This window comes from Python bivittatus, unplaced genomic scaffold, assembly GCF_059951505.1.
Source record: "Python bivittatus isolate LINGU-HERP-01145 unplaced genomic scaffold, Pbiv_v1 ctg000610_np1212, whole genome shotgun sequence".
NCBI classification, from domain to species: Eukaryota; Metazoa; Chordata; class Lepidosauria; order Squamata; family Pythonidae; genus Python; species Python bivittatus.
In genome coordinates this window covers 48,900,424-48,927,186 of record NW_028277088.1, presented here as the reverse complement: position 1 = coordinate 48,927,186, position 26,763 = coordinate 48,900,424, and the positions used below count along the sequence as shown (strand labels likewise).

At 37.2% G+C, this 26,763-nt stretch overlaps 1 protein-coding gene across 2 annotated transcripts in view; it reads right to left on the bottom strand.

Moving 5' to 3' along the window:
* NPSR1 (neuropeptide S receptor 1) overlaps positions 1-26,763 on the bottom strand; it is a 103,833-nt gene that overhangs the window by 42,155 nt on the left and 34,915 nt on the right. For both annotated transcript variants that reach the window (XR_015797721.1, XM_088149971.1), the window contains exon 4: positions 21,959-22,091. Coding sequence is in view for 1 of the 2 variants with exons in the window: in XM_088149971.1 (XP_088006097.1) it covers positions 21,959-22,091 (133 nt within the window). In the remaining variant the exon portion in view is untranslated. The remainder of the gene's footprint in view (positions 1-21,958; positions 22,092-26,763) is intronic.

Here is a 26,763-nt window from a genome sequence, read left to right as displayed (position 1 = left end):
GGATTTTAGTCATCATGTAATCAGTTTTATAGGTTATGTAGTTGTAACTAATAACTAAGTAGTGTACCTCTTCTCTGAGAGTTTTTTGGCTAAAGACTTTGTTGAACCTGTGTATTGGATAAGTCTTGGATGCCACATATATGAGAAGAAGTTATTTTTTCTATGTTTTGCATGGAACTTGTATTTTATGTAGTTTTATTTATGGAAATTTATGGAAATCTTCTTGACCATAGCTGCTACCAGCTTCTTGAACAACAGCTGTGAGTCCAAGAAGACTCCCAAATTGTGCACCAGTCCCAAAGGGGAAAGTGCAACCCTTTTGAGGACTAAAGATGGAACCTTTCCAATCCCAGATGGTCCAAATACCCTCAGCCACTTGGTCTTGTCAAGGTTGAGCTTGAACCAGTTCAGACACTGCTGATACCTGACTTAAACTGACAGATGACCAGCCTTGCAACCTCATATAGATATTAAACAGGAGGGTAGACAGCATAGAACCCTGAGGCACACTGCATATCAAGGGATTCTCACTCAATCTCTCCCTTCCTACCAACACTAACTGGATCCCACCACACAGAAAGGAGGAGAAACACTGGAACAATGTACCTCCCACTCTTAATACCTGTAGGTGGTCCAGAAAGATACCATGGTTGATTGTACTGAGAGCTACTGCACTACCCCTGTCCCACCCTTGTCAGATATCATCATCAAGTGATTAATTATGACATCTGGCAGAATGTCAAGAATAATGTCAAGAATTGGGGAATTGTCCAAAACTGTCAGGTACAGTGAAGGCTTATTGAAAAGGAGGCATACCACCACCTCCTTCAGAGAAGGTAGTACCACCACTCTCTCAAGCACACATCACTCCCAAGAGGCCTCCACCAGCCAGGAGGGGCATGGATCTAATAAACATGTGCCTGGGTTAATAGACCAAGGATCCTATCCACTTCCTCAGGAGCTACCGGCTCAAACTCACTCCAGCAAACCCACCTTGCTTCCATCACCTTGACAGCATCTACCTACCTGGAGCTCAACAGAGCAATTTTATCCCCAAATACCTAGAATATTCCTCACAACAGCCATCCAGGTGATCCTGTAGCTCATCCCTTCCAAGCAAGAAATTAGTCTCTTTATAAAGAGCCTCTGGATGACTACCTACATCCTACAGAAATACTAACAGAAAAATAATTGTATTTGCTATCCTTATCACCATGATGTAACCCCTAATATGGGTTCTTACCCATGCTCAGTCAGATTCACTGAGCCACCAACACATGCCCATTCCGTGCAGTGACCAAGGCCTCAGCTGAACCACCAATCATATCCTCAGGAAAAATGGGATCTGTTAATTATCTGGGGGAGACCAGATAATATGTCCTACCTCCCTGCAGGAACGGCAGCAACAGCAATCCAAAAAGTGTTCAGAGAGTGATCTGACCATGGTAAAGAACTAATGGTGATATCCTCCACTCCCAGATCATCTCACAACTGCCCTGAGACATACAGTATCTGTGGCCTCAGGTTGTGTCAAACCTCCGTAACTTAGGTCAGGTCCATAGTTGCCATGGTGGCCATTAACTCATGAGCTGCCTCCGATTTCACCCACCTGTACAGTACTTCAAATCTCAGAGACTCCACTGCCAAATCAGCAATAGAATCAAGCATCTTATGCAGGGATGTTGCTGTGCAGCAGGGAGGCTGATACAGCAGCAACAATAAATGGTGGGGGGTGGGGGGGGGAAACAGCAGCAACTCTTCTGAAATGGCCAAGCAGAGGCTTCCACACTGAACTACAGCTCTTCCTTTTGTCTTGGAAACACTCATGAGCATTCTGCAATTCTACGGGGTAGCAGTGGACTCTGTAAGAAATGCCTTTTGAGCACGATGGATAAAAAATGGATATACTTGTTGAAGATTTGAAGCCTACATCACCCTATTGATCAGCCACTTTTTTCATCACCTAACATAAATTTTGCAGCTTTTGCACAACTTGAATGTTATAGTACATAACGCTTTTGTAACTGCATGTTGCTGAAATTGCAGATTTTGTGCCTGGCTGTACATTTTATAAGAAAAGTAGTATCATGTTGTCAGCTAGGTCAGTAGGCTAGGTCAGGAAACAGGCACCATGAGAAATACTAGAACTCTATTAATAAAGGCTATAATAACAATCTTGAAAGCTTGACAGCATTATACCAAAGAAAGTCAAACCAGGGTAATACTTCAAATTATCAAATGAATAACAGCCGTAGACCAGCATAAAGAGGGAGAGGGTAGTTTTTAAAAAAGAAACATAAATATATAAAATGTAAAAAATTGTGTAACTTTTCTCTCTCTCTCTCTCTGTATTCTATGTGTGCGTGTGTGCGGATGCGTGTGTGTATGGAACATAAAAGGTATAAAAAGTGAAAATCTAAAAGGGGTCATAGGGAGCTAAAATATATATACAGTATATGAGACAGAGAAGTTATAAAAGATATAAAAAGTGAGAATCTAAAAAGGAGGTGTGGGAGCAGCAGAAAGGTGTAGGGGAGTATGTGAAAGATTATATCTATCTTTAGGTTATAGAGCACGCTAATATGGCAAACTAAATGCATATTGAATGTAGCATCTGAAAGCAACAGAGTAGTGTAAAACTTTCCTGTGCAGCATGGGTATTTATGTAATAGTGATAAGTTGAGACTGGTGTGCATGTCTCTGTAGTACAGGCACTGGAAAGCACATGCTTTGTGTCTCTGTGTGTCAAGGGCATTGCCACTCCAAGAAGGGAGTCTTCTTGTATCAGCCTTCAAGGATGGCTAAGGGGAGGGCATAACATTGTGCCAAAGTAAACCCCATTCTGTACTTCTGGACTTCTAGTTTAGTTAAGTATACCATATGGGAGGCAGAGTACCTGTTGGATTCACCAGCAAGAAAGATCAGGAACCTGGCTAGGTCTAGCTGGCATACTATATCGCTTGTTTTGTTTACTAAGCATTCTGGCCTGATATTACCCCATGCTGAATTGAATCTTTAGTTTCCTTTTCCTACTTTGTTGTTTTCCTTGGCTAAATTCACATTTTACTAACAGTTGCTGCATATTTTCTTCAAAGTCATCTCTGTGCTTCTATACACATGTCATCAGCTTTACAATAACTTGATAATGATTTGCCAAGGCTGCTGAACAATATGACAACAATGAAGATAAGGTCTATTAAATCCTTTTGCTTTCTTCTTTCATGGGCAAGAGGATATGCAATGTACTGAAATCTATAGCACTCTTCTATTTTAAAGGAACTAAACTGCAATCTATTATCTAAAATTAAATCTCAAGGAATTCCAAACTGAGCATAATTCACCATCATTTTAGCATCATGTACTGAAGAACTCAGTGACTTCAATCAATGTAGTCAACTATAAAACAGAATAAAAAAACCAAGAGCACAGTGATGTGGGCTCTTGCCTCAGAAAGCAATTATAGAAAGGCTGTTGGTGTGTCGTGCTTCATTCTGAAATGGCAGAGGTTATTTCTGTATCACTAAAATGAACTTCTGGGAAACTATTGCTACTATTGACTAACATTTTGGATATCTCTCACATAATGTGCCTCAAGTTTGGGGCACCCTTTTTTCCATGGGATAACTCACTACATAAGATACTCTTCTGCATACCGGCATTGCTTGTTTTCTTTGCTCTCTTTCCAAATTGGGGAGCAACAAATTGTAGGTGTCTGGATCAGTTGCTCTTGACATGTCTTTCATATACTACCAGAAACTTCAACTGTGATTCCCTGCATGAAAATGTTCCAGAGAAAAGCTTGATCTTTATATAGAAGTTCTGGAGAAAGTTAACCCTAGGTGTTTAGCATGAGACAGAAAGCCATTTTTGCACAAAAGGGGCTGTCTTAAAGTTTAAATATGGCTTTTTCAAGTAACATTCTTGAAGTCTATCTCCCAACCCCTATAGTACCTTTAGGATGAATGGATGGATGGATGGATGGATGGATGGATGGATGGATGGATAGATGAGAGAGAGAGAGAGAGAGAGAGATTTAGTGAATTTGCACCTTCCAATCTTCAGGGGCTATCACTATCACCAGTTAGTTATTTGGGTGGAAGAGGATTGAAACAGTATCATAGTAGAATTTGGAGATGGTTACATTGTTACCTGAATAATTTATCCTTTATTTATATTGTTAAGGATTCTGATAGAAAGAACGGAAACTGGAGTGCAGATCGTATAGGCTTGAGACACTGAAAAGAATACTGGAAATTAATATCCCTGCTTTAGATGTTAAGCTTCCATCTTAGCTTTGTTCTGGAGAGAGAAGAAGTCAACTGAAAGGCCTTATGTTTGCAGTTTTGAGGTGAAGAAACTAGCTCAAGTGCCACTGTAGTTGTCTTCTTTTAAAATAATAGACTAGACCAGAGAAGGGATATATCTATCCAGTCTTCAACCAATAACTAAAAGTTATAGACCAAGTTCTATATTCAGTGGAAGGAATCCCAACCATTAAATGGAAGGCAACATAAAGTACACATTTAGTCATGCTAAGAATAGGATGCAAAAATTGAGAGAGAAATTGTTCAATGACTGATCAAAACCCAAAGTCCACAGTAGGATGACATATAGCAACTGGAATAACACTTTGATTTTAAACAACTACACAGTAGTTGGAACAAGCTGTCTACCCTTGGTAAAGAAAAAAATTAATAGCATGGTTAGTGAGAGACTGAACTGCATAAATTCCATGGACAGTCCAGAGAAGAGAAATTGAAAAAGGATTTCCAATTATTTGAATTGCCAGATTTGTTCTATGAGCTGCTCTTTAATGAACCAATTGCACAAAGATGTTTTTAAAGTAAAGAACATAATATTAGATTTACTTAAATTAACAATAAAAAATTATCAGAACAATAATCCATAAATGCACACGATAGATCATTCAGACGTACAGTGGTACCTCTAGTTACGAACTTAATCCGTTCCGTGACTCTGGTTGCAACTCGAGTTGGTTGCAACTCGAGGTAAATTTTCCCATAAGGTTCAATGTAAATACGGTTAATCCATTCTGCCCTCCGAATTTGGTGGCACGACGAGGTAAATTTCCCCCATAAGGTTCAATGTAAATATGGCTAAACAGTTCTGAAACATATGCATTTTATTTTTAAACCTCAAAAACCTTCCAAACACCACAAAAACCTTCCAAACGCCACAAAACACACCACAGGCCTCACCGAACGTCTCCTTGCTACCGCGATCTTGCCCACAGGAAGCCGCGACCGCGTGGCAGCAGGGAAAATGGCCGTGGATCCGGTTCTTAACTCGAGGTGGAGTTTGCAAGTAGAGGTAAATTTTTGGGTCCGGAGCTGGTCGTATCTTGAAAAATTCGTAAGGAGGGGCGTTCGTAACTCGAGGTACCACTGTACTTTGTTAGGGAAAGAAGGGTAGTGTCATCGGCATATAGCAGCAGTGCAGGTCTAAGTGTCAGCAGTTTTGTAGAATGGAAATTGGGTGAAGAACAAATCTCTGGGAATACATTAAGTTTAAGACAAAGTACAATATACTGTATCTCTTGAGATCGAATGACAGGCAACCTTTAAGTGCATGACGGCTACATACACCACAAGCTTTCACCAGAAGATGCCACATATGTTTCGTCAAGTGGTTTAAGACAAACAATGTCAACTATTGACCTACCTTTCCAAATCTAGTATGCTCTGGACTTGTCCTCTGTCCTGATGTCAAGGAATGTTTATGAACACTTTAATCCCTTACAGCAAACTATCGCCAATAAAATGTACACAATTAAATTAGCTTCTATAAGGGAAAGTATAAGCCACTTTAGGCTATACTTGACATGATGTCTAGAATTAGAAGGGCTGGAGGTTGAAGACAGCAAGAAAATTGTGAGGAACTTACATGAATGTTAGTTTTGAAAGCTTCCGCTCATTGAAATGAAATATTCTATGAATCTTTTAAAAAAAACAGGGATCCTTGAAGCAGGCCAATTAAAAGAAGGGAAGAGACAGAGTCAGCTGTGGCTGTGGTTGAGAAAGAAAAGTTTGGGGAAGGATAAATGAAGAAGCTTAAGGGGAGCAGGGAGGAGGAGATTAGGAGTTGGTCAAGTGAGTGTGATGATATAGGAATAGGAAGCTTTCATTAGGTTTCAATTCTTGCATATACAATACATGACAAGATGGATTGTGGATACAGTATCGGTGCTAAGTAAACAAGACAGCTCTCCCATAATTCATTATTCTGCATCTGCAACAGGCACCCATAAAGTATGAATGAAAGCCCTATATCAACTCCCTGATGCATACAACATGCCTTTTTGAATTCTGTCTCTTTAATCTTCGCAGTGTGAATGGCTCACATCTCAAAAACCGCTTGCCTCATTTTCATGCAGTATGATCAAACACGAGAGTTTGTGATTCTATAGCAGGACTGAAGAGCTTCCTTTGCTTTCCTTTTCCTTCAGTGGGAAATGTTCTGTTTGGACAGAAGTTCTACAGAAAAGAGAGGGAAGAGCACGCTGAGGATGGAGTTGCCCTGCATGTCGAAGAAGCATGGAGTCTCATAAAATGGAACTCACAGAAGAAGCAAACTCCTCCACTCCTCCTCCTTTTACGCAACTTTATGTTATATCATAACAACTAAGTAGGTACCAAGTAAGCATAATCAATTATACTCAAAGAATTCTTGGTAGAGTGTTATTATTTTAGTGTATACTTCTGTTTTTTATAACCATTTTTATTTATCTAAATGTTTTAATATGTCAGTGTTTTAATGCTTTACTAGACTGCCATTCAGTTAAATAGCACTGTACTTAACACTTAAGCACTTCGTGCCATTCCTGCTGCCTTACATATTTAAATAGGGTACTTCAGCTCTTACCAGCTTTTTCTGGTTTTCCTCTTTCGCCTTTGTTTTGTATAGATTGCACACTTACCTGCATCCCATTCCCCTTTCCCCCATAATATTGTTGCTGAATTGTACCTACATCTGGTCATTGACTGTAATAAAAGGTTCTGATTAGAACTCTTCCACTGAATCACGGACGGTGTCCATATCCATCCCCAAAGCAAGTTACTGTTAGGGACTTGCTATTGCCCATGACCGAGAAATTTATGCTGACTTACAGATGGAAAATTAAATCAAAAACAGTTGCAGTATGTTAAAGTAATAGTAATAGATCACTGCATGTACTGGTCATAACAAAAAGGCTACATTTTTACATACCCTAAATTAATTATAATTAATGCCATTTTCAAGAAGCCTACAAGGAAAGACGTAACCCCGGACTTAATCGTAACTGTGGTGTGTGTGTGCACGCGCATGCACGTGCCTTCATGTTAGTTTTTGACTCCTGGCGACTGCCTAGACTAGTTCCTGCAGTTTTCTTGGCAAGTTTTCAGAAGCAGTTTGCCATTGCCTGCTTCTTCCTAGGGCTGAGCAGAGTGACTGGCCCAAGTCTACCCAGCTGGCTTCGTGCCTAAGGCAGAACTAGAACTCACAGTCTCCCAGTTTCTAGCCTGGTGCCTTAACCACTACACCAAACTGGGTCTCTGCACAATGCTTTAGAGTCCTGAAATTCAACTCTCATTTGTCCAAGCCAGTGTAAGGCATTATGAGAATTATAGCCCCAGCTACCTGGAGGTCATCAGGTTGGCTATCTCAGTAATAAGGTACTGTGATCTACTGGTGAATCAGCATCTTGAATTCACATCCTTATATGCCATAATGGCTAAATAATTGGATTAGCTGGTTAAAAATCCCCACTTCAGTCATTTCTCCAGTCCTGACTTCTGACATTTTCTAGAGTCATCCAGTCATAATTGTGCCACAGTTGTGCCACATAAGTAGCACACAAATATTTAAAAGTTAAGGCTGAAAACCTATTAAGCCAGTTAGGAACAACAATCATAGTGGTATAACATTCAACTTGGAAATAAGTGATGCTTGCTGAAAAAGTCCAACAATCACATCAGACTTCCCAAAAGTAAACATTGAAACTTTCTATACATGGGGATTATTCAAAGCTACAATAGTAGAATCTAAGCTAAAATGTAAACTTCAGATCAGAAAAGGTGGCAAAAAAAAACCACACACACACACACAACCAAGGGTGCCTACAAAGCAGAGTCAGAGATGCTTTTAAAAGCAAATGAAAGTCATGCCAAAATGAAGAGAACAAAAATTAACATAAACTCTGGCAAACAGTATGCAAGGAGATGCAAAACCACATGTAAACACATGAAAAAGAATATTAAAATCAACAACATGTATTCAGTTATATTCAGAAGAGAAAACCAACAGGGACATGGTTGGTCCTGGATGATACAGGAATTAAAGATTTGCTAAAGGAGGATAGGGAAATAGCAAAGAAACGAGATAATTTTTTGCTTCTCTCTTCAATATCAAAGATGCAAGAAAGATGTCTTTACTGCAGCCAGCTTTTTCAGGGAGAAGATTGGGTGAACTAAGAGAATATAGGTAATGAGAGATGACATTATAAGCCTGATTAATAAAACTATAAATAAATCAACCCCTTGGGTCTAGAGGGCATCTAAGAGTTCTTAAAGAACTTAAATATGAAGTTGCTGAACTTCTTTCAAAAATATGAAACCTCTTTAATATCTGGACCATCCTGACATGTATAATAAAGCTGGCTGAAAACACAGTTCTATCCATCAAATATTTGCTTATGCTATCAAAAACTCTTTTTTGAGGACAATTCTTTTCTATAGAGATGCCAAAAACTCCATGACACTTAAGGTAGAAAATCCACATGCCTTCCTTCAATGATAACATATATTAATGATGAATATTAATACTGTAATTAAATTTCTGACAATATGCTGTATTTTGGTGGAAGTCCAAATTTGCTGTATAAAATGGTGTTCTGCATCTTTTAACAGGTAGGATCTGACTTTACCATCCATTTCACTTATAATTTCTTATTCATTCATTCATTCATTCATTCATTCATTCATTCATTCCTCTTTTCTTTTCTTTTCTTTTCTTTTCTTTTCTTTTCTTTTCTTTTCTTTTCTTTTCTTTTCTTTTCTTTTCATGCTGCCCATATTTGAATGGTCAAATAATGTATTGTAGAGAGTTCTGTAATTTTACCTTCTGTATTTCTACCCTCTCCCTCCTTTTAACCAGACAAGGTAACTCTTTTCCCCCTTCCCCAGCATCCTTGGAGGCATCATCATCATCATCATCATCTTTAAAAGCACATATACAAATGGGATGAGACATAATTTCAATTTTTTAAATGTCAGATGAGAATTTATTATTTAAAAGTTACCTGAATTTGAGGACCACATTCAATAGAAGGCTGAAGGCCTGCCCTTCTCATCAGCTCTGCCCCCATGCATGAAATGGCCATTTGAGGCAGACATGGAGTTAGTAGGAAATGATAAAGCAGATTTTCTCTATTCTCTGCTTCCATACTTATTTGCAGCTTGACTGTGCTGCTTTATGTCAAAAAGAAAAGAAGCAGATAAGGAAAGACTCAATGAACTTCTTGTAGTTTGAGCACTGTTTCACAGTTTATGGAGCTCTTAACTGCAAGATGCTCTGTTCAGGTTTAGTATAATAAATTGTATTAACTTCACTTTATCACCCCATTGAATGATCAACTGTATTAATAAACATTAATCTGAAGATCTCTTGTCATCCTTTAATGATATCCTGAAGGTGACAAGGATCATTTTAATGCAGTTTCTCTAAAGTGAAAATGTTAATTTTAAGGGCAAATTGCAAAGGCTGTCAGTGGCTCAATAGAAATTGAAAATCGAAAGTTACTCAAGAAATCAGATTACTATTGAGAGGGCGGAGCTGGCGTCGCGGCGATACAGCGGGCGATCCTGGGCTCCCAGGATCGCAGCTGATATCTCCCCCCCCGGATGGTCCCGATGGACCTAAGCCGTCCCGTAGAGATGGCGACCGCAAAGGCCGCGTCCTGCGGATCTCAGGGATACCGCAAGTCCCAGACTGATCCCAGGAGAAGCTCTTGAAGCCGGCGGAGGAGAGGCAGCCATTTAATGACTGCGAAAGCTGGGACAGCTCCAAAGGAAGAAGAAAGAGAGGGGTGTCAACCAGGTGAGATGGACCTTTTCTATTCAACTATTCTTAGAGAACACCTTAAGTAACTTAAAGAGATTTTTAATAGTGAAGAAAAGTGGATTAAGTGGCGAGATTGAGCCTTATAAAAAAAAGGGGAAAAAAATCTTTTCTTTTTAACTTTCCCTTTTTAGTGGAATTGGCAAGATGTTTTTCTTTTAAAAAAATATATTTTTAACTGGACTGGCTTTTTCTTTTCAGTACTTAATAATCTTTTATCTCAAGCTTCTTTTTTGATTAAGATTTTTCTATTGTTATAAGAAACTTATATTTTTTGATTTGGAAATGGGGAAAGTGGAGTTAAGAGAAAGTAAATGAAAGAAAGTTGCACTGCCATCTAGAGGCTCGATATAGTGTCTTTTTTCTCATTGTGACGTATGCTCAAGGACCCTGGGCTTTCTAAAAAGATAGTGGGATGTGCATGTTTATACAGGTGCCATCCGAATAACTATAAACAAGAAAGCGGAGTTGAAAGCGACTTTGAAAATATTCAAGATGGAAAGTTTGAGTTAGTCACAAGAGCCTTGATTAGTGGCAGTAGCTCTTCTTTCTGCTAGAAGCTCTGCTTTGTTCTCTATTCCCCCCCCCCAGTTGGATTTTTAAAGAGACCTAGCCTTTCCCCTCCTCTTCTTTTTTTTTCTTTTGCTTTTTTTTTCTTTCTCTTGGCAAGAACAAAGATAAAGAATCCTTTGACTTAATGAAGGTTTATACAAGATAATAGACTATACGAGAAACACAATGCAGAAAAAGATTTTTAAACTATCGAGGATGACTATAAAAAACTGGAAGAAGAGTTGCAGAAATTCCTGCAAAAAAAAAAAAAAGATATTAAAGCTAAAATGGACTTAATTAAACATAAAACGGGATCAATGGAAAAGGAAGAAATAGCACAAGAAATCAGAAACACTAAACAGAATTATTTTGAGGCTTATAAACTGAGAATCAAAAGGGTTAATCAACTGATAAATGAAGAGGGACAGATTTGTTCTTGGTTCTGAGGATGAGAAAAAGATTATACAAGATTATAATGGAAAATCGTACTAAGAGAATGCATAAAAAGAAGAAGTAAAACAATATTGAAAGAAACTACTCCAGATGCTTAAAGAAAAAACGAGGGGAATACAACGATGGAACTGACAGAAGCTTCAAAAAGCAGAATGCTTGAAAGGACATTTATTATTGCTTTCTCTTATCCAATAATATAGAAAAAGGAATAAACAGCCAGATATTTTGGGATATTGAATGAAAAGGGTGAACTTAAAATTATGCAAGCGTTTGAATAAGGTATAAAACTAAGATATATAGTAAAGAATTGTATTTGATTGTAAATGTTTTAAGAGATTAGACTAAAATTCATACATGGTTGGATATAGTAACATATAGATTTTAAACTAGAGATATTTTTGTTGAAACATGTAGTGAAGAATTAAGTATGTTTTGATAGTGGTTAGAACTGTAACTTTTAAGAATTGGAAGAATGAAAAAGTACCTATGCAGGAGGAAGTTATTGAAAATTATGGAATGTGCAGAGATGAGTTAAATTGATATTTGAAATTAGAGTAAGAAGATAAGCAATTTTATATGACACGGGATTTGTTTTATTAATGATTGGATGAGAAAATATAGTAATGTAATGGATTAGGAAACTTTATAATAGAAATTTGATATTAATTATTATATATATACACATATAATCGATGGATAAAAATGTATTACTAATCCTATTGAAAGCTAAAATTTCTTGTAATAAATGATTCTATAGACTAGCTATGAATGATTAATAGTTGATAATTGATAAGTATACAAGTATATTTTGAATAGATGATATGAGAATTTAAGATTATGAAAGGGGCACCAACGAGTTGGTAACTGGTTGACACACGGTATAAAATGGAAGATGCTTTTTTTTATGCCTTTGTATGTTTTTTGTTTGTTTATGTATGTTTTGTGTTTGTTGTAAAGAATAAAAAATTTTATTAAAAAAAAAAAAGAAATCAGATTACTATTAAATTTGCCAAAAACTATCAGTGCCAACAGCATGAATATTAATTTGAAAGAACATGTACTGCTTAATTACTGAATAAAAGAAAATAACTACCAGATAATATGTGACAAATAAAATAATTGCTGGATCATTTAGCATATTTACTTACATGTATCCATTTAATCTAAACTACTTACACTGGTAACTAAGGCTGCAGTCTTATGATTCCTTAGAGGGATCTCAGAGGTACTGGATATTTTGGTTTTGTAAGCCTAAAGTAGAGAAGATCAGATACAGAGGGGGAAATCTGTCCTTAAAAATCTACTTCAGTCTTGGCAGAAAACAAAGGAGATGTTTTTCTTCAAAGTTGGAGGTCCAGAGTTGGAAAAAGGAAAGGAAAGCACCAATATTTTATATGGCCATGCCCCCCAAATTATAACTTTGAAATTCTCCCTTGTCCTTTTCAACGTGCTACATATCACAGAGGTACTGTGCATTCTGAAGAGGTTTTTGAATCAGAGATAGAACAAATTAAGCACCTTGAATAAGTTAAAAAAAAAACCTATCCTAATGATTCCATTTTGTATTGGATTTGGGATTCATAATGAATTCAGAGGAAAGCTCAAGGAGAAAACAATCCCTGTGTCTTCCAAAGAACTTGGTTTCTTACAGTAAATTCATATTATATTCCACTAAATCTAATTCTAGAAGGATATTTTTAATGGGCATATAATGTGAAGACAAACTCAGTTTTATTTTCTTTCAAATTAGGGATGCCACTAAGTTCCACTGGAGTTTATTTATTTGTTTATTTATTTATAAATCAGATTTATACGCCGCCCATCTCACTGTCTGAATTTGAATTTAGCAACTCAATTTCTGCTCCATCCATAGCACAATTGTACTGGAACAAGTTTGAGGTACAATACTGGAAAATGTTAGCTTTTATTAAAGTTCTAGACATTTAAGAACACAATTAAATGCATGGATTATTTGAAAGATCCATAGATTCTGAATGAAAACTTGTAGATCCACTATATTAATTTGCTAATGAAGCCTGCTGGCTGCATTACTTTCTTCTAGCTTTCTAGATTTTTATTCTAGGTAAGAACTGATATGAATGAGACATGCAATCTCAGACAGGGACATTCATGGGGGAGTCAAAAAAAGTCAAGAAGGTGGCTGTGACCACACAATTGAAGGTCTGTCTGTTTTTACATGAGTTATGCAAACTATGTGAAAAGGGGGCAGGTCTTTAATCACATGGACTCAATGACATCCTGACTTTTCTGACACCCATCTCCGTACAGATGCCCTTGTCTTCAGGCTCTACATAGGTGAAAGTGGTAGGGCTTTGTCTTACAGTAAGAATTCATAACAGACTCTCCTGAGTTGAGTCAGCTCAGAGCTTTATGATAAAGTGTAAATTACAGCAATACTGGGGTAATTTAATTTCATCAGCATTATTTAATTTAAAACAGTAGCCATCAGGCCAGTCATAATCAGTAATATGTACACACCAATTCATCAGCCATACATTTTACATTTTAAAGGTTTCGATTGTTTGTTTGTTTACTCTAAATGTGAGAATATCTTGTTACCATTTAACTCAGTGTTTCTCAACCTCAGCAACTTTAAGATGTGTCAACTTCAATTCCCAGGATTCCCCAGCCAGCATGGGAATTCTGGGAGTTGAAGTCCACACATCTTATATTGCTGAGGCTGAGAAACACCGAGTTAACTCTTTGTCTCTCATTCGGCATAATGAAGCAGATTTCTCAAAAATTTGCTCTACTGAAGAGTGACTGGGAATTATCAAGAAAACATCTTGTACAGAATGTAAATTTTTCTAATCAAGGATTTAACTCTCTTTTTCAATTGCAGAAATAGTGACCTGAGAGCAAATTCAAAGATTAATAATATGCCTCATTTGTACAACTAATCTGGGAGATTTTTAGATTCATTATTGGTTAGCTGTGTAATGTAGGATTGAAAGGATGATTAATTAAATCTGTGTAGCAGGATCTAACTAATGGGAGATTCAGAAGAAGATAATATCAGTAGTTCTCCCTCATGTTACATGATTTTAGTAATACAAAGCTCATAATCCCTCTTTATGCTTCTGGATGTACCAAAATTTCAACAACTGAAAAAGTAGGATAGAATCAGAGCAATCGCTGCAGCAAACCTGTGATCAGCTGTAGCCTGTTCTGCAGCTTTCTATAAAATTATATCATTGCTTATTATCTACAGTATACATAGTCCATATTATTTTTCCTGTTGGCTGGAAAATAGCTGCTATAATCAGATATACCTTACATTTTGGGGAATTGGGGAAGGGAAGCTTAACAAAGGGACATCTGGCAAATGTCAGCAATCTTATCTTTTTTTATAAGGTTCATCCTGTCAGATGAACTCTATCAACAGTACATGACCAATAATATATTTGGAATTAACACTGTTGAATGCCACCTTAAATTTCAGTTATGCCCCTTTTACTTTAAGAAAACAAGATATATACCCCTAAAAATAAAAGTCCTTATGGACTATGAAACATTTTAGGACCATATTTTTTTAGTAATGAAAGATGAAATATCAAAATGAATAGACTCTCCATGAATATTTCATACTGTCATGGGCCATTGTGTAATTAAACCAAACAGTAACTGAGGTAATTATTTTTTAATTTCCTTCATAAGAAAAGGAATTGACTGCATAAATTCTAGTCTTAGAGAATGCTTGCATGACCATCGCAAGGGAACAATTATAATACAACATCTGTGTGAAGCTGTGCAGATCATCTATTCCACATAGCTTAACTAGGCTTTATTTCCTAATCCATTTAGTATGGCCAGTAGCAAAATAAAATAATCTATCTAGGGTCAACTCTGACTGAGGAATCAAATACTTTCTCTTCCAGATGTTGATGTAAGGATAAACACACAAAAATGCAATCACATTCAGTTAAGAAGTATTATTACTGAGGATTAAATAAATGCATTAAATCATAGCTAATTCTGTTTCACCAGTTGGTGCCCAGAGCAGCAAGGCTTACACTCTTATTTTTGCCAAGTGTTGAACCGAACTACCCCATAAATGTCTTCTCAGAATTCTACTGAATTCAGTGGGGCTTATTTCAAGATGATTGAGCTGGACAACTTTGAACGATAGTGTTGAGAATGAAGGCATACTGAATATTAAGGTCCTTTCTGGCATATGATGCTGCTGGGACCATGAGGTATCAGTTTATACAGCGGTACCTACTGGAAAGGGACTCATGTATAGATTCCAGGATTAAATGAATGACTGAAGTAAGAATGGAAGAACAAGTGCAGTGATGTCAAGTGGCATTAAGCTATTTTGGTTATCTCCAGCAGCATGTATGTGGCAAATGGATGCATTGTTCAGATGCCAAATAATACTTGTCTATCCCCTGAAGCCAGTTTGCTGAGTCCATCCAAGGAGGCTCTGCGCCTGTTCCTGAGTCTGTATTTCCAAACAGGCTATTAGAGGCTGTGACAAGGCTACACATTATTAGCTACCCTCAATCCAGGTTTGTCTTCTGTTTCTCATTCTACATATGGGAGTGGCAGTATAATTTCTAAATGGTTTTGATATAGACAATAGTTTTCCATTGTCTTGGAAGTTCCATGCTACATACATGTTCATTCATCCACCCTCCCTCTCCACTACCTACACTGACTCTTGTTCAATAGGTTACAGAAGATGGGGGGGCAGTGGGCGGTGGCGCCAGGATTCTTCTTCAAATAAGGACTAAATTGATTATTTGGGATATTTTTTCAACCATTCAAGGGAAGTTGTCCTCCCCAAAATCATGTTCTCCTTTACAACTTTTTAAAAGTTCTCATTCTTCTCAAGCTAGTGTCACTTCCCAGAATGCCCAAGAGAGGACATCATGATATAACACATATTTTAGAAACTATATATTGCAGGAAATAAAAGCAGATGGAGAGATGCTGGACACCAATACAAAGCTTCCAAACAGACAAAAATAATACAACTTATTGGCCACATCCTAATATTATTAATATGAGGGCAAGGAAAATGCCAACCTCTTCTCTGTTTTTCTAGACCCCAAAAGCAGCAGAAAAACATTTCCCTGTTGGACTACAACATATCTGGAGAGAAGCTCCTTTAGATACCACTCTATCAATCAACTTTCTGTCCAATGGGTGATAATGATTCTTATCCTATTACCCTCACGTCTCCAAAAAAGCATTGCCTCATACACAGCTGAATACAAGTTTTCACAATATGTCTTGATGGGCATAGGAAAGGAATGCCCAGATGTATCATAAACCACCAATTTTCTTAACTGGTGAATAGTTCTCTGAAAGGATTTACTCAGAAGATTTGACTGGAGTGGGACAGTTGTGCTGGTAAGCTGCAGCCCAACCAATCAAAACATTGTAACCCCTCAACTGTTAACTGAGTGGCACAAGAATTTTTTTCATGGAGTGTGTCCCATGTTGTTGTGATAAGAAACTGTGGACCATGTGGATGGAACCCTTCACATATGTTCTTCACATGTTATCATCTCCTGGCTGGGAGAAATGTAAGTAAATTTATTCATATGGCTCCAACATTTATATCTGAATGTGGGTTGAAGCCAGGGAATGGTGGTATATAAAATATTTGTTTAACTGCTGCAATGAAGGATGAAATAATTAGGGACAGGCAAAATTATACACTCTCACCTCATGTCAAAACATTTTATCCAATAGTCATCTAGTTATTTTGGCACTAGAGGCAGCAAATCGTTAAAGCACCCCTCTTCCATCCTGGCAGGAAAAATACAATAATATCATAATTACATGAATTAAATAATTAATCATGTGCTACTCTTTCCATGAGAAATCAATCAATCAGCCTGAGGTAGCTATCCCATTTTGCCTAAGGATAGGGCTGAATTTAATTTTTGGTCCTGGATGAGGGAAGGTATTCATTCTCTCAGCATCTTAGCTGATATCCAGCAGAATCATGCTGGTCAAACAGTCTTGGTCATGAAGAGTTGTCTTAAGCTACAGCATGGCTCATGAATCATTTGCCAGTTTCTTGGCACATTTTTCATCCAATTTATTTTTTAAAAAACTGCCTTCTCTCAACAGTGCAAACTATATTAGAACAATGTTCTTCCTAATCTCTCTCCACTTGCCTCAACATATAAAACAAAAACTGCTTCAGCGTTCAGAAATTAATCAAAGAACAACATTGGCTTTCAAAGCAAAAGAAAAGAAAAGGTAATCCAATCTTTCTTTCTTCATGAATAGCCATTCAGCTTTCAGCTTAGAGATTTTAAGAGGCTCAGACATGTTTGATATGTCATAGAGCAAAGTGATCAGTCATCTCAATCTACAAATCAATAATCAGAAGTAAAGCTATTACTGTATTAAAATTGGCACAGTTGTGGCAAAGTTTGCCTGAAACCATCTGTGTTTGCTACTCAAAATGGTTCCATTTAACCATTTTAAAAAAAGAGTAACAGTCTTTGTGGTTGCAAAAAACCCGATAAAATATAGTGCGGTGTGGAACAAACACCAGCCACTCTGGAACAGTTTTGTCTTCTTTGACTCATTTACTATAATTATGGAGTTGAATGAAGACAGCAATCCAAGCTACAATTATTTGACTGGAGGAGCAGGAGAAGAGACAGCTGTTGAAATCTGACTAAGGTCCAAGAAAGCATATTAGGGTTAGGGTACCAAATTATGCTAGATGAATGTTCTTTAGAATAAAGCAAGCGACAACATTCTTTTAAAAAATGAATAAGATTTCATACTTAAAGGATTTTATCTAAAGTTCTGCCTTAACTCAGATAAAAATAAATGTGGTATTTACAAATGAAATAGTAACAACAAAGCTGCAAATCACATGTTTTTCATATGCCTTTTCATGTGATACTAGTCCAAAATATCTCAGTCTGCCATCTCATACTGGACTATTGCTATGTAGAAACAAGCAAAAAACTCTCCACTGACAATAGTTTGGTAGAGTCCGACTTTTGAAAGTAATTTAATGCAAAGTGAAACTCTCTAGTTTATTGGTTGATCTATGTTACAATCCATTTCCTTGCTGTGTTCTTATCCCCCACTACCTTTATCTGCCATGTTTTCATTCTTTGGTGTACACTCAGAATTATTTTCAGTGATGTCCTGACCAACTGGTGAGCCTCAATGCACAGTGAATGTTTTGAATGATTTCTTAGGCCAATCAGGGTTGCTATGGATATCAGGAAAGAATTTACATCCATGCCCCTTTCTCAATCCAAATCAAATGCTCTTATTTGACCCTACTGAGTGTGATGAACTAGCAGCCAGTCATAGTTTGTGTATAACAAGAGTATCTTATTTCTTATTTCATGGCTGTAGTACTTCCATAGCATTATGTAAAGATAGTGGATTGCAGAGTCTTTGAATCGGTTTCTCCCTAACCAACAGTTTATTTTGGAATATTCTACATAATGGGAGAAAGCTATCTTTCTAAATGAAATATTTTTTTCTGACTGTTCATCTTGATACAAACTGTATCCAGGGAAAGGAATACAAGTGAGCATGACAAATGTTATTACGTAGAAGCTGCCAGATTGAATATTAGCTTCTCCTCCACCTTTTGATTTTTTTTTCCAACTTCTTTTCACATCGTAATCCTAGACTGTGAATTCAGCCTGGCTCGGGCCACCTCATTTGCAGGGAGGAACGGCTTTGATCTTTTCACAGGTGATTACATACTCCCAGAAATAAAGCAATTTGAGAAGGTATTGACTTATCCTTCTGCAGACATTAATTTTCCAAGTAAAGAAATGTTCATGCATACTGTTACCAGATTGCTAGGATAATAAAAAGACTCCAATTAAAAATATGAAATTACTGGTAACAGTGACAAGTTGGCAGAAGTATAGCAAACATGTCTTTTCTTTATAACCCAGATGAATCAAATCCTCTAATGTGAAACAGCAGATATCACAGAATAGCATCAGCTTCAGCTGTTTCAATTGTATCTGATTGTTAGTGGATCTGAGTAGAAAGAAGAACAGCTTCAGTGTCCTTCCCCCCCCCCCCCTTTTGATGGCAAAGAGGCACAGGAAATTTACAACACCTTTCAGTCTGGACAGGAGGACAATAAGCAAAAACTACAAATAATAATAGAAAATTTCACTACATATTTTGCTCCTGGAGAGACATTACTGGTTTTTATCACAAGTCAAGGAGCAGAGGAGGGATTGGCTTGTATGTTGCAGAGTTTAAAAAATTCCCTCAAACATGTGAATCTGGAGAACTTTCTGAGTTACTTATAAAAGATCTGATTGTGTATCGCATACATTCTGCCACCTGAAAGAATGACTGTTGAGAGAGTGACTTGACTCTGGATATAATCAGAGCAGAAAAAGCCTCAATGTCTCAAATGCAAATTTTGAGTGCCTCCAGGAACAAGAAGTATGTTTTGCAAATTATCCCTTTTCATCGCATACTTGCTGTTGTTTTATGTACACCAGGCACTGTAGATGCTTGGCAGTCTTCCTGTGAATAAAAGGAGTGGTTTACCATCCAAGGTGACTCAACTATAGACCACAGATTTAAGGCAGAGCCACGGAGCAGTGCTGGACCAGCAAAGGCCCCCAGTGCAGCCACTCACAAAGCACCCATTTTATTTGCCTCCTGGTAAATAAAACCTGGGTGCATTTTATTTCCTAAGAGGGTTCCTGGGGTCCCTAAGGCTGTTAAGAGGAGTAGAAGTTGTGCTTGAGAAAGATGCTCTACAGCATGCTAGGTTCCCATGCATTTTTTTAAGATTTAAAGAACCTCAAAAAGTAAAATTAGGTGGACCATAAAAGCATTTTGCATTTGAAAGAAACCATTCTACCCTTAAATAATCTCTTTATATCAGAAGGAATTGATAAATATGTGTCAGGAGCTGTTATTGGAATTTGCTGACCATGCTGTGTGTCCTGCGTCATTGCCTTATCAGTAGCCCATTGATCGCAAACTTGTTTTCCTGTTCTATAGAGATATAATAAATTAAAGCAGAGCTATTTTTAATTTAAATTTTCATGTAAAATGCCTGACTGCCATCCCTGAAAAGGGGAGGATGGGATAAATTGGAAAGGTATGATTTATGTATTATAAAGGGAGGAAGCAAGAGAATGCAGGAGTATCTGTAGCTTTCCTAAGTTTGAATAGCTGCGGGTAAATATCTACTGTAGTTAATGTATTCTTAAGATTAGAAGGTTTGGAAAGGCTGCTCAAGGCCATGTCATTCATTCAATTTGAATAGCATGATACCATTCCTTCATACCTTCACAGTCAGATGAAATCACTCGTCTGGAGCAAAAAATGTAATATTGTGGGGAAAAATTCAGCCAGAAGGCAGCTAGTCTTTACAATTTTTGCTATACAAAGATATCCAGGATAGTCTCAATTTGTGTCTGTCTCATAAGCTTAGGAAATTTTATTGTTGTATTCTATATACAACAGAGAAAAGGGAAAACATTGCTCAGGAAAGTGTAGAAAAGAAAAGACAAAAATGATTTATCAGTCAAGGCTTGCTATGCATTCAATATCGTGGCAGGCTAAACAAAAAAGCAACATTCATGCAGTCATGTTATATTCCAAAACAACAGTCAACTTTTTGTAGGCAAATTGAGTTCTCAACTGTTCTACTTAAAGACAGGGGGAAAGGACTTTTTGTCCAGTCTAGAGATGAGGCTTTGTGGATTTTTCCACAATTGTGTAATCTTCATGAAAAAAGACAAATCACCTAGCACTCCTGACAGCTTGACTAGAGCAGCTCACAGATCTGAAATATAATTGTAAAAGTGATCAAGAACAAGAAGATGAAAAGCTTACACATTACTGGCTAGAGGTTTTAACCCCTGTGTCAAGTAAGATAGAATACTCTGTCTTTGTTGAGTTAACATTCACAAATATGTCATGAGCATATAATCCTAACAAAAATGATTAACAATGAAAAACAAAACAGAAAGCCAGGCTTTTCAGATATATGTCACCACCACATTTCTCACTACAAGATATATAATGCAGTTTACAAAATGTTTGTGTATAAATAGACTTGAATACTTGCTGCCCTTAAAGATAAAGATACAAATGATATTTCAAATAGGTGCAAGAAGATTTGAATGCTCAAGTCTGCTTAGTCATGCCTGAGGAAATGCTGTTCAACAGATGTGCACACTCCTAATATATTAGAACTACAACTTATTTCCAATTAGCATAGCTAGAAGTCACCAGACTGCAAAAGGTGGAGTCTGACAAATGACAATAGAGGGAAAGTTCATGCCTTTATAGGTGATGCCTTGCATGGTGGCAGTGAAGGCAGTGGCATCAGAAATAATGTAATGTAACGTAACATAATAATATAAACTCCCTAAGTACCCCAGATTGTACCTCTGAAAAATTCCAATCTAACAGTTCCATGACGATTAAGAAGTTAAATGATGGTGTTAAATCTCTGTGAAGCTAAAGCACCCATAACTGTGCCCCTTAATCCAATCTCCCAGAAACAGATACAATTTTCCAGGTTTGACCAACCTAAGCAACAATACAAAACATTTAAGTCTTTGCAAGCTAGACACCCATTTTGCCCATTGATTTCCCTATCCTTCTTCCCAAAAAATCGGCTCCAAAGTGTCTGGATTTGGGTCAATATAACAAGTATAATGGGTGACTTAAAGCCTCCCAAATATCAAAACTGGAACCAAAACCAATTAAGCAATTGCACACATATACAGTGTAATATCCCACCAGCTGGCCCCACAATTTTCACTGTCAGCTAAATTCTTCATTAAATGGCAGGAACGTTACCTTTCTGGCACAGCATTACCTGCTATGGCTAGTTGAGTAACAAAAAAAGTCATCCTGGATTTTCTCTTCCTTTTCCAGGTGGAGAGCAAAACAATTGCATTCCCAACAACTGTTACAACAAAGAGAACCCACAACGTTGCAAGCTGTTCTGTCTGTAGGAAAAGAAAATAGGATAGTAAATGGAAGGATTACGTCTGCATTATGTGAAGTTTTGAAGCTCAAACACTTTTGATTATGAAACACATATACTAAATTGTATTGTACTAAAGCTTCTTCAGAATGGAACTGAATGCTGAACATCAAATTATAAATCATGAATGTAATAATGGTGACTGATGCTGAGTTGGTTACAAAAAATTGGTATTGGAATTTGTGGTGTGTTTATGCAGCACCAAGAGCGAAATGAGATTTCTATCAAGGTAATGTGCATAAGATGTTTGTAGCTGGTCATTTAAAATGACATTTAATTGTAATTACAAAAGCCCTTCTCACCTGTATTCTCCAGATTTTTTGACCATAGTTTCCATCATCCCTAGCCAGAGGATGGATCTACCAGAGACCAAGGACTGACTAATTATATCTAGCCTAGTTAGTCAAGACATTACTTTGTATATACCAAGTGTTTTTCAACCTTGGAAGCTTTAAGATGTGTGGACTTCAACTCCCAAAATTCTCCAGCCAGCATGCTGGCTGGGGAATTCTGGGAGTTGAAGTCCACACATCTTAAAGCTTCCAAGGTTGAGAACCATTGCAACAGACTATAGAATGACCAGTTACATAAGGCCAAAAAAGAAATAATGTATCACCCCCCATAAAAGACAACACATCATGGTTATCACTTAAGCTAGAGGGGGGAACTTGCAAACTCACCCCAGCCCCCAAATATCTATAACTGATACATGTTGTAAGGGAATGCTGAGAGCAAATATCCCATGGAATATAAAAAATTGCCCTAGAGCAGGGGAAATGGCACTACCTCACTGTATTTACACAGAATATTCCTTCACAGGCAAAAACAATATATTAAAAAAAAAAGGGGGGGGGGGTTCCAGCATTTCATTAGTCCCCTGATGGAAAAAAAGGGGATAGCTTTATTGTGGGAGGATTCCTTCTACAGGCAGGCAGACAGCTTGGAGGCCCAAGACTAAATAATATTTAGGATTAAGGGACATTTCCACCACAGCGCACACTAGGTAACAAGGTGGAGGCCTGGCATGCAACTATATGAAACTCAGTAGGGGGACTGCTCGGCATGGCTTGTGCCCACAGAATTGGAAAACCCAGCATTTGACATGGAGCAAGAAAAGATGGGTGGCAGTTCCCTTTGCAGTAGGCCAGGGATGAATTGAAGATGAGGTTTTGCATTCTTCTTGAGAAATGGCTTGGTGGCTTGTCCTTGTTCTAGGGCAAACAAGAAGTGTGGAAGAGGCCAAAATTTTGGGAGATCATTGACAATCTTGCTTTGAAGAAGATAATCCAGCCTCAGCCTGAAAAAAGTTCTGTTCTCAAAGTGAAATAGTGTGACAGTCTGTCATATTTTCTCCTTCAGTAGAAAGATGACTATGGGCACAGTGGCACAATCAGTTCTTCCAGATGAATTCCAGCCTTGGGGCTGTTGAATATAAAGCAGTGTGAAGGAAAGTTATAGACTAAATTAATCTTTTTTGTTGCTGACAGTGAATAATCTTACATTCTGTTTCATTTCATGTTGAGGGGACCCACAAACCCAAGTCAAACGTAGGGGATGCCCATACAAGAGTTCCAGTTCTGTTGGAAGATTATTCAGTGTGACAACCTCTAATCCAGTTCCATTCCAGTTCAACAATAACTCCATACCAATAGGTTAGTAAAAGCATAGTTATTTATTATGACTCATAGCTGAAGGAAGTCTGAATTTACAGAGCTTTCTACAAGCCTATAATGTCAATCACATTGTTCCAAGGTTCCAGCTTGCAGAGGTATTATGAATACAGATTCAAATAGATTCTAAGGAAATTACAGCCCACGTGCATCCCTGCAATTTTTGTCATTCCCAAAGCACTGCCAGAGTTGCTTTTGTGAGATGGGCGGCTATATAAATGTGACATATAAATAAATGAATAAATAAATAACCGACATTCACATCCATAGAACATTCTTACTAAGATTTGCTCATCCATGAAATTAGGTCTTTCTCCTCTATATTAACAGATTACATTATTTAAATCTATAGCATATTATCATGCTCTGAACTTCTTTAGACGTGAAGGAGACCAGAGTAACACCCATGAAAATATTAAAGATGTGATTTTGCTTGTGCAAGAAAAACTTACATTATTAATACAAAGGAAACTTCCATTTTCATTTCCTTTTCCCTGAATATATACTCAAGTTATTTGGTGACAATAGTTTCCTCTCACAGACATAACTTAGTTACTGTATATGCCACTTCCGTAGGCCGACTTCTCTAGTACATCTAAAAGCTTTTACATGTAATTTATTGTTATTATTAGTAGTAATGTTAGTAGTATTTGGAGTATACATGCAATTTGATCAGCTTAATTCAAGTGATACTTTATTTTGAAATGTATTCCCATTTATGTTAAAAGTCATTCAGGGAGTTACGGGGCACACAGAGGCACACTGCACAATATTTTAAATATTCATCTAAAATATTCTGCAGCTGCATGTATATGTAACTTGTCCTTTTAAAAGAACAATTACATATGTAAATATTTTTCCTGTTGATAAAAATACACATTAGCCTTTGTTCAAGATGTTATTGTCATGGGACTGTCATGTTAGAATGTGTCCAGCTATCGGTAGATTGGGGCAAAGTAAGAACAATAGGCAAACCCTATTTGGAAATATAAAGTACTTAACAAAACACTTTTTGCAACCTATGTGTGCAAACAGATAAACTGACTGTATTTTAAATTGTGAGAACTTCTTTTCAATACTCTTTGTAAAGGCTCCAGCTTTTGATAATGTATTACTTTGGTTATAAAGGCGTGATTAGCTTAATTATCTTGGTTGAGTGTATTAACTTGCCGGTTTTGTTTGATGCTTTTATTTATTTTAATGCTTTAATAAAGAGTGCATTGCAGGCAATACATCTTTTTTTTTTTTTAGTTTTGTACTATTGAATTCAGTATATTCTGCGATAAAGAAGCCAAGATACGAAACTTCAGCCAAGGAAGTATCTCTAGCAGGAGGTTCAAGGCATAGGACAGTGTTGTCCAAACTTGGCCACTTTAAGAAGAGTGGACTTCAACTCCCAGAATTCCCCAGCTGGCTCATCTTAAAGTGGCCAAGTTTGCACAACACTGGCATAGGCCAACACAAAATTCTGCCCAGAGGTAATGTAACCCTCTTTCTCTATCATGTGCTGGCATGCCTTTTTGAGAGAAACCACATCTTAGGGCCAATCTGTATGCCACAAAGTCTGGCTTTTCCTCCCATGCTAGTAATCAGCCCTGTCGCATGGTGAAGGATTTTAGTCTGATGAGGAGCTCTTGATGAACTCTGGAGCAAGGCCTCAAGAGAAGTACCATAAGGCTCAGGTTTCATCCGGGCCTGGCATTCTTCAACATTTTCATTAATGACCCGAATGAAGAGGTGGAGGGAATGCTTAATAAATTTCCAGATGAAACAAAATTGTGTGGGATTCCTAATACTCTAGACCAGTGTTTCTTAAATTATGGTCCAAGGATCCACCGGTTCCCCAAGATCCTTTCCGGGATGTGCAAAATCAGAATTATTTGCCAGATATTGAAGATATTTGCAAAAATTTAAAACAACGCCACCTCATTATTCTTACTATTTGTTTTTAAAAAGTGGGTTTTTTTTCATGAAAATATTTTATTTATATAAATATCTAATGAGTTTAATATTGTTATTTTTACATGATTCAATAAATAAATATTCTATGAATGCATCAATTTTAAATTTTTGATAGAATAAATATCAACAAATATAACCCATACAAACAAAAGCTCTTTTGGGGTCCTCCATAATTTTTAAAAGTGGGAAGGGGTCCTGAGAGCTAAACGTTTAAGAAACACTGCTCTAGACAATAGAAACAAATTCGGTATCTTGAGAAATTAGAGAAGCCTGTAGAGACAAATAGTTGTCTCTCAATAATTTAATCCTAAATTGCCTTTTATACAGTTCTTTACTTAGAAAAAAAAAAATCAAATGCACAGATAAAATATTTTGAATATCAGATGAATTGATTTCTTGATAATAAACCATTTTTTAAAATACCTTCATTAAATGACTGGTAGTAAAAACAACCTTCCTTCAGTTGTGTTATACGCTGTAATGAAATCAGAAATAAAAAGTTGCCAAATATTTAAAAGGAAATTCAGTTTGGAAAAGATGAGCCGGTGGGCTGCAGTTTTGAGACTGATTGAATTACTTTCAGAAAAGCCATTGGACTGCCATTAGCTAGGAAGGACAGATTACCCCAACGGTGTTACGGACTGTTTTTCCTTTGAAATCCATAGGCTTACTTTCATACAATCATTATTAAGGAGGGAACAACTTTCCTGATCTAGCAGGTATTTGAAAGAGGGCAGTTAATTAACTTGTGAGTAGTTGGAAGGACCTAAGAAAGCAAGCAAATAGCAGTGAATGTCTGGTCATACAGCATTTCCCTTCTCCTTACAGTAGACAGTGAGCATATCTGACCCTGTGATGAAGTTGCTCGACAGGGGAAAAAGCCAACTTAAAAGGCATCAACCCATTAGGTTGTCAGCTAGCAGGCTAACACAAATCCTTTTACTTAGTTCAGTGGCCAGTGCCTGCCTCTCTATTCAGCTTCTCACCAGTCAGAAATTAACC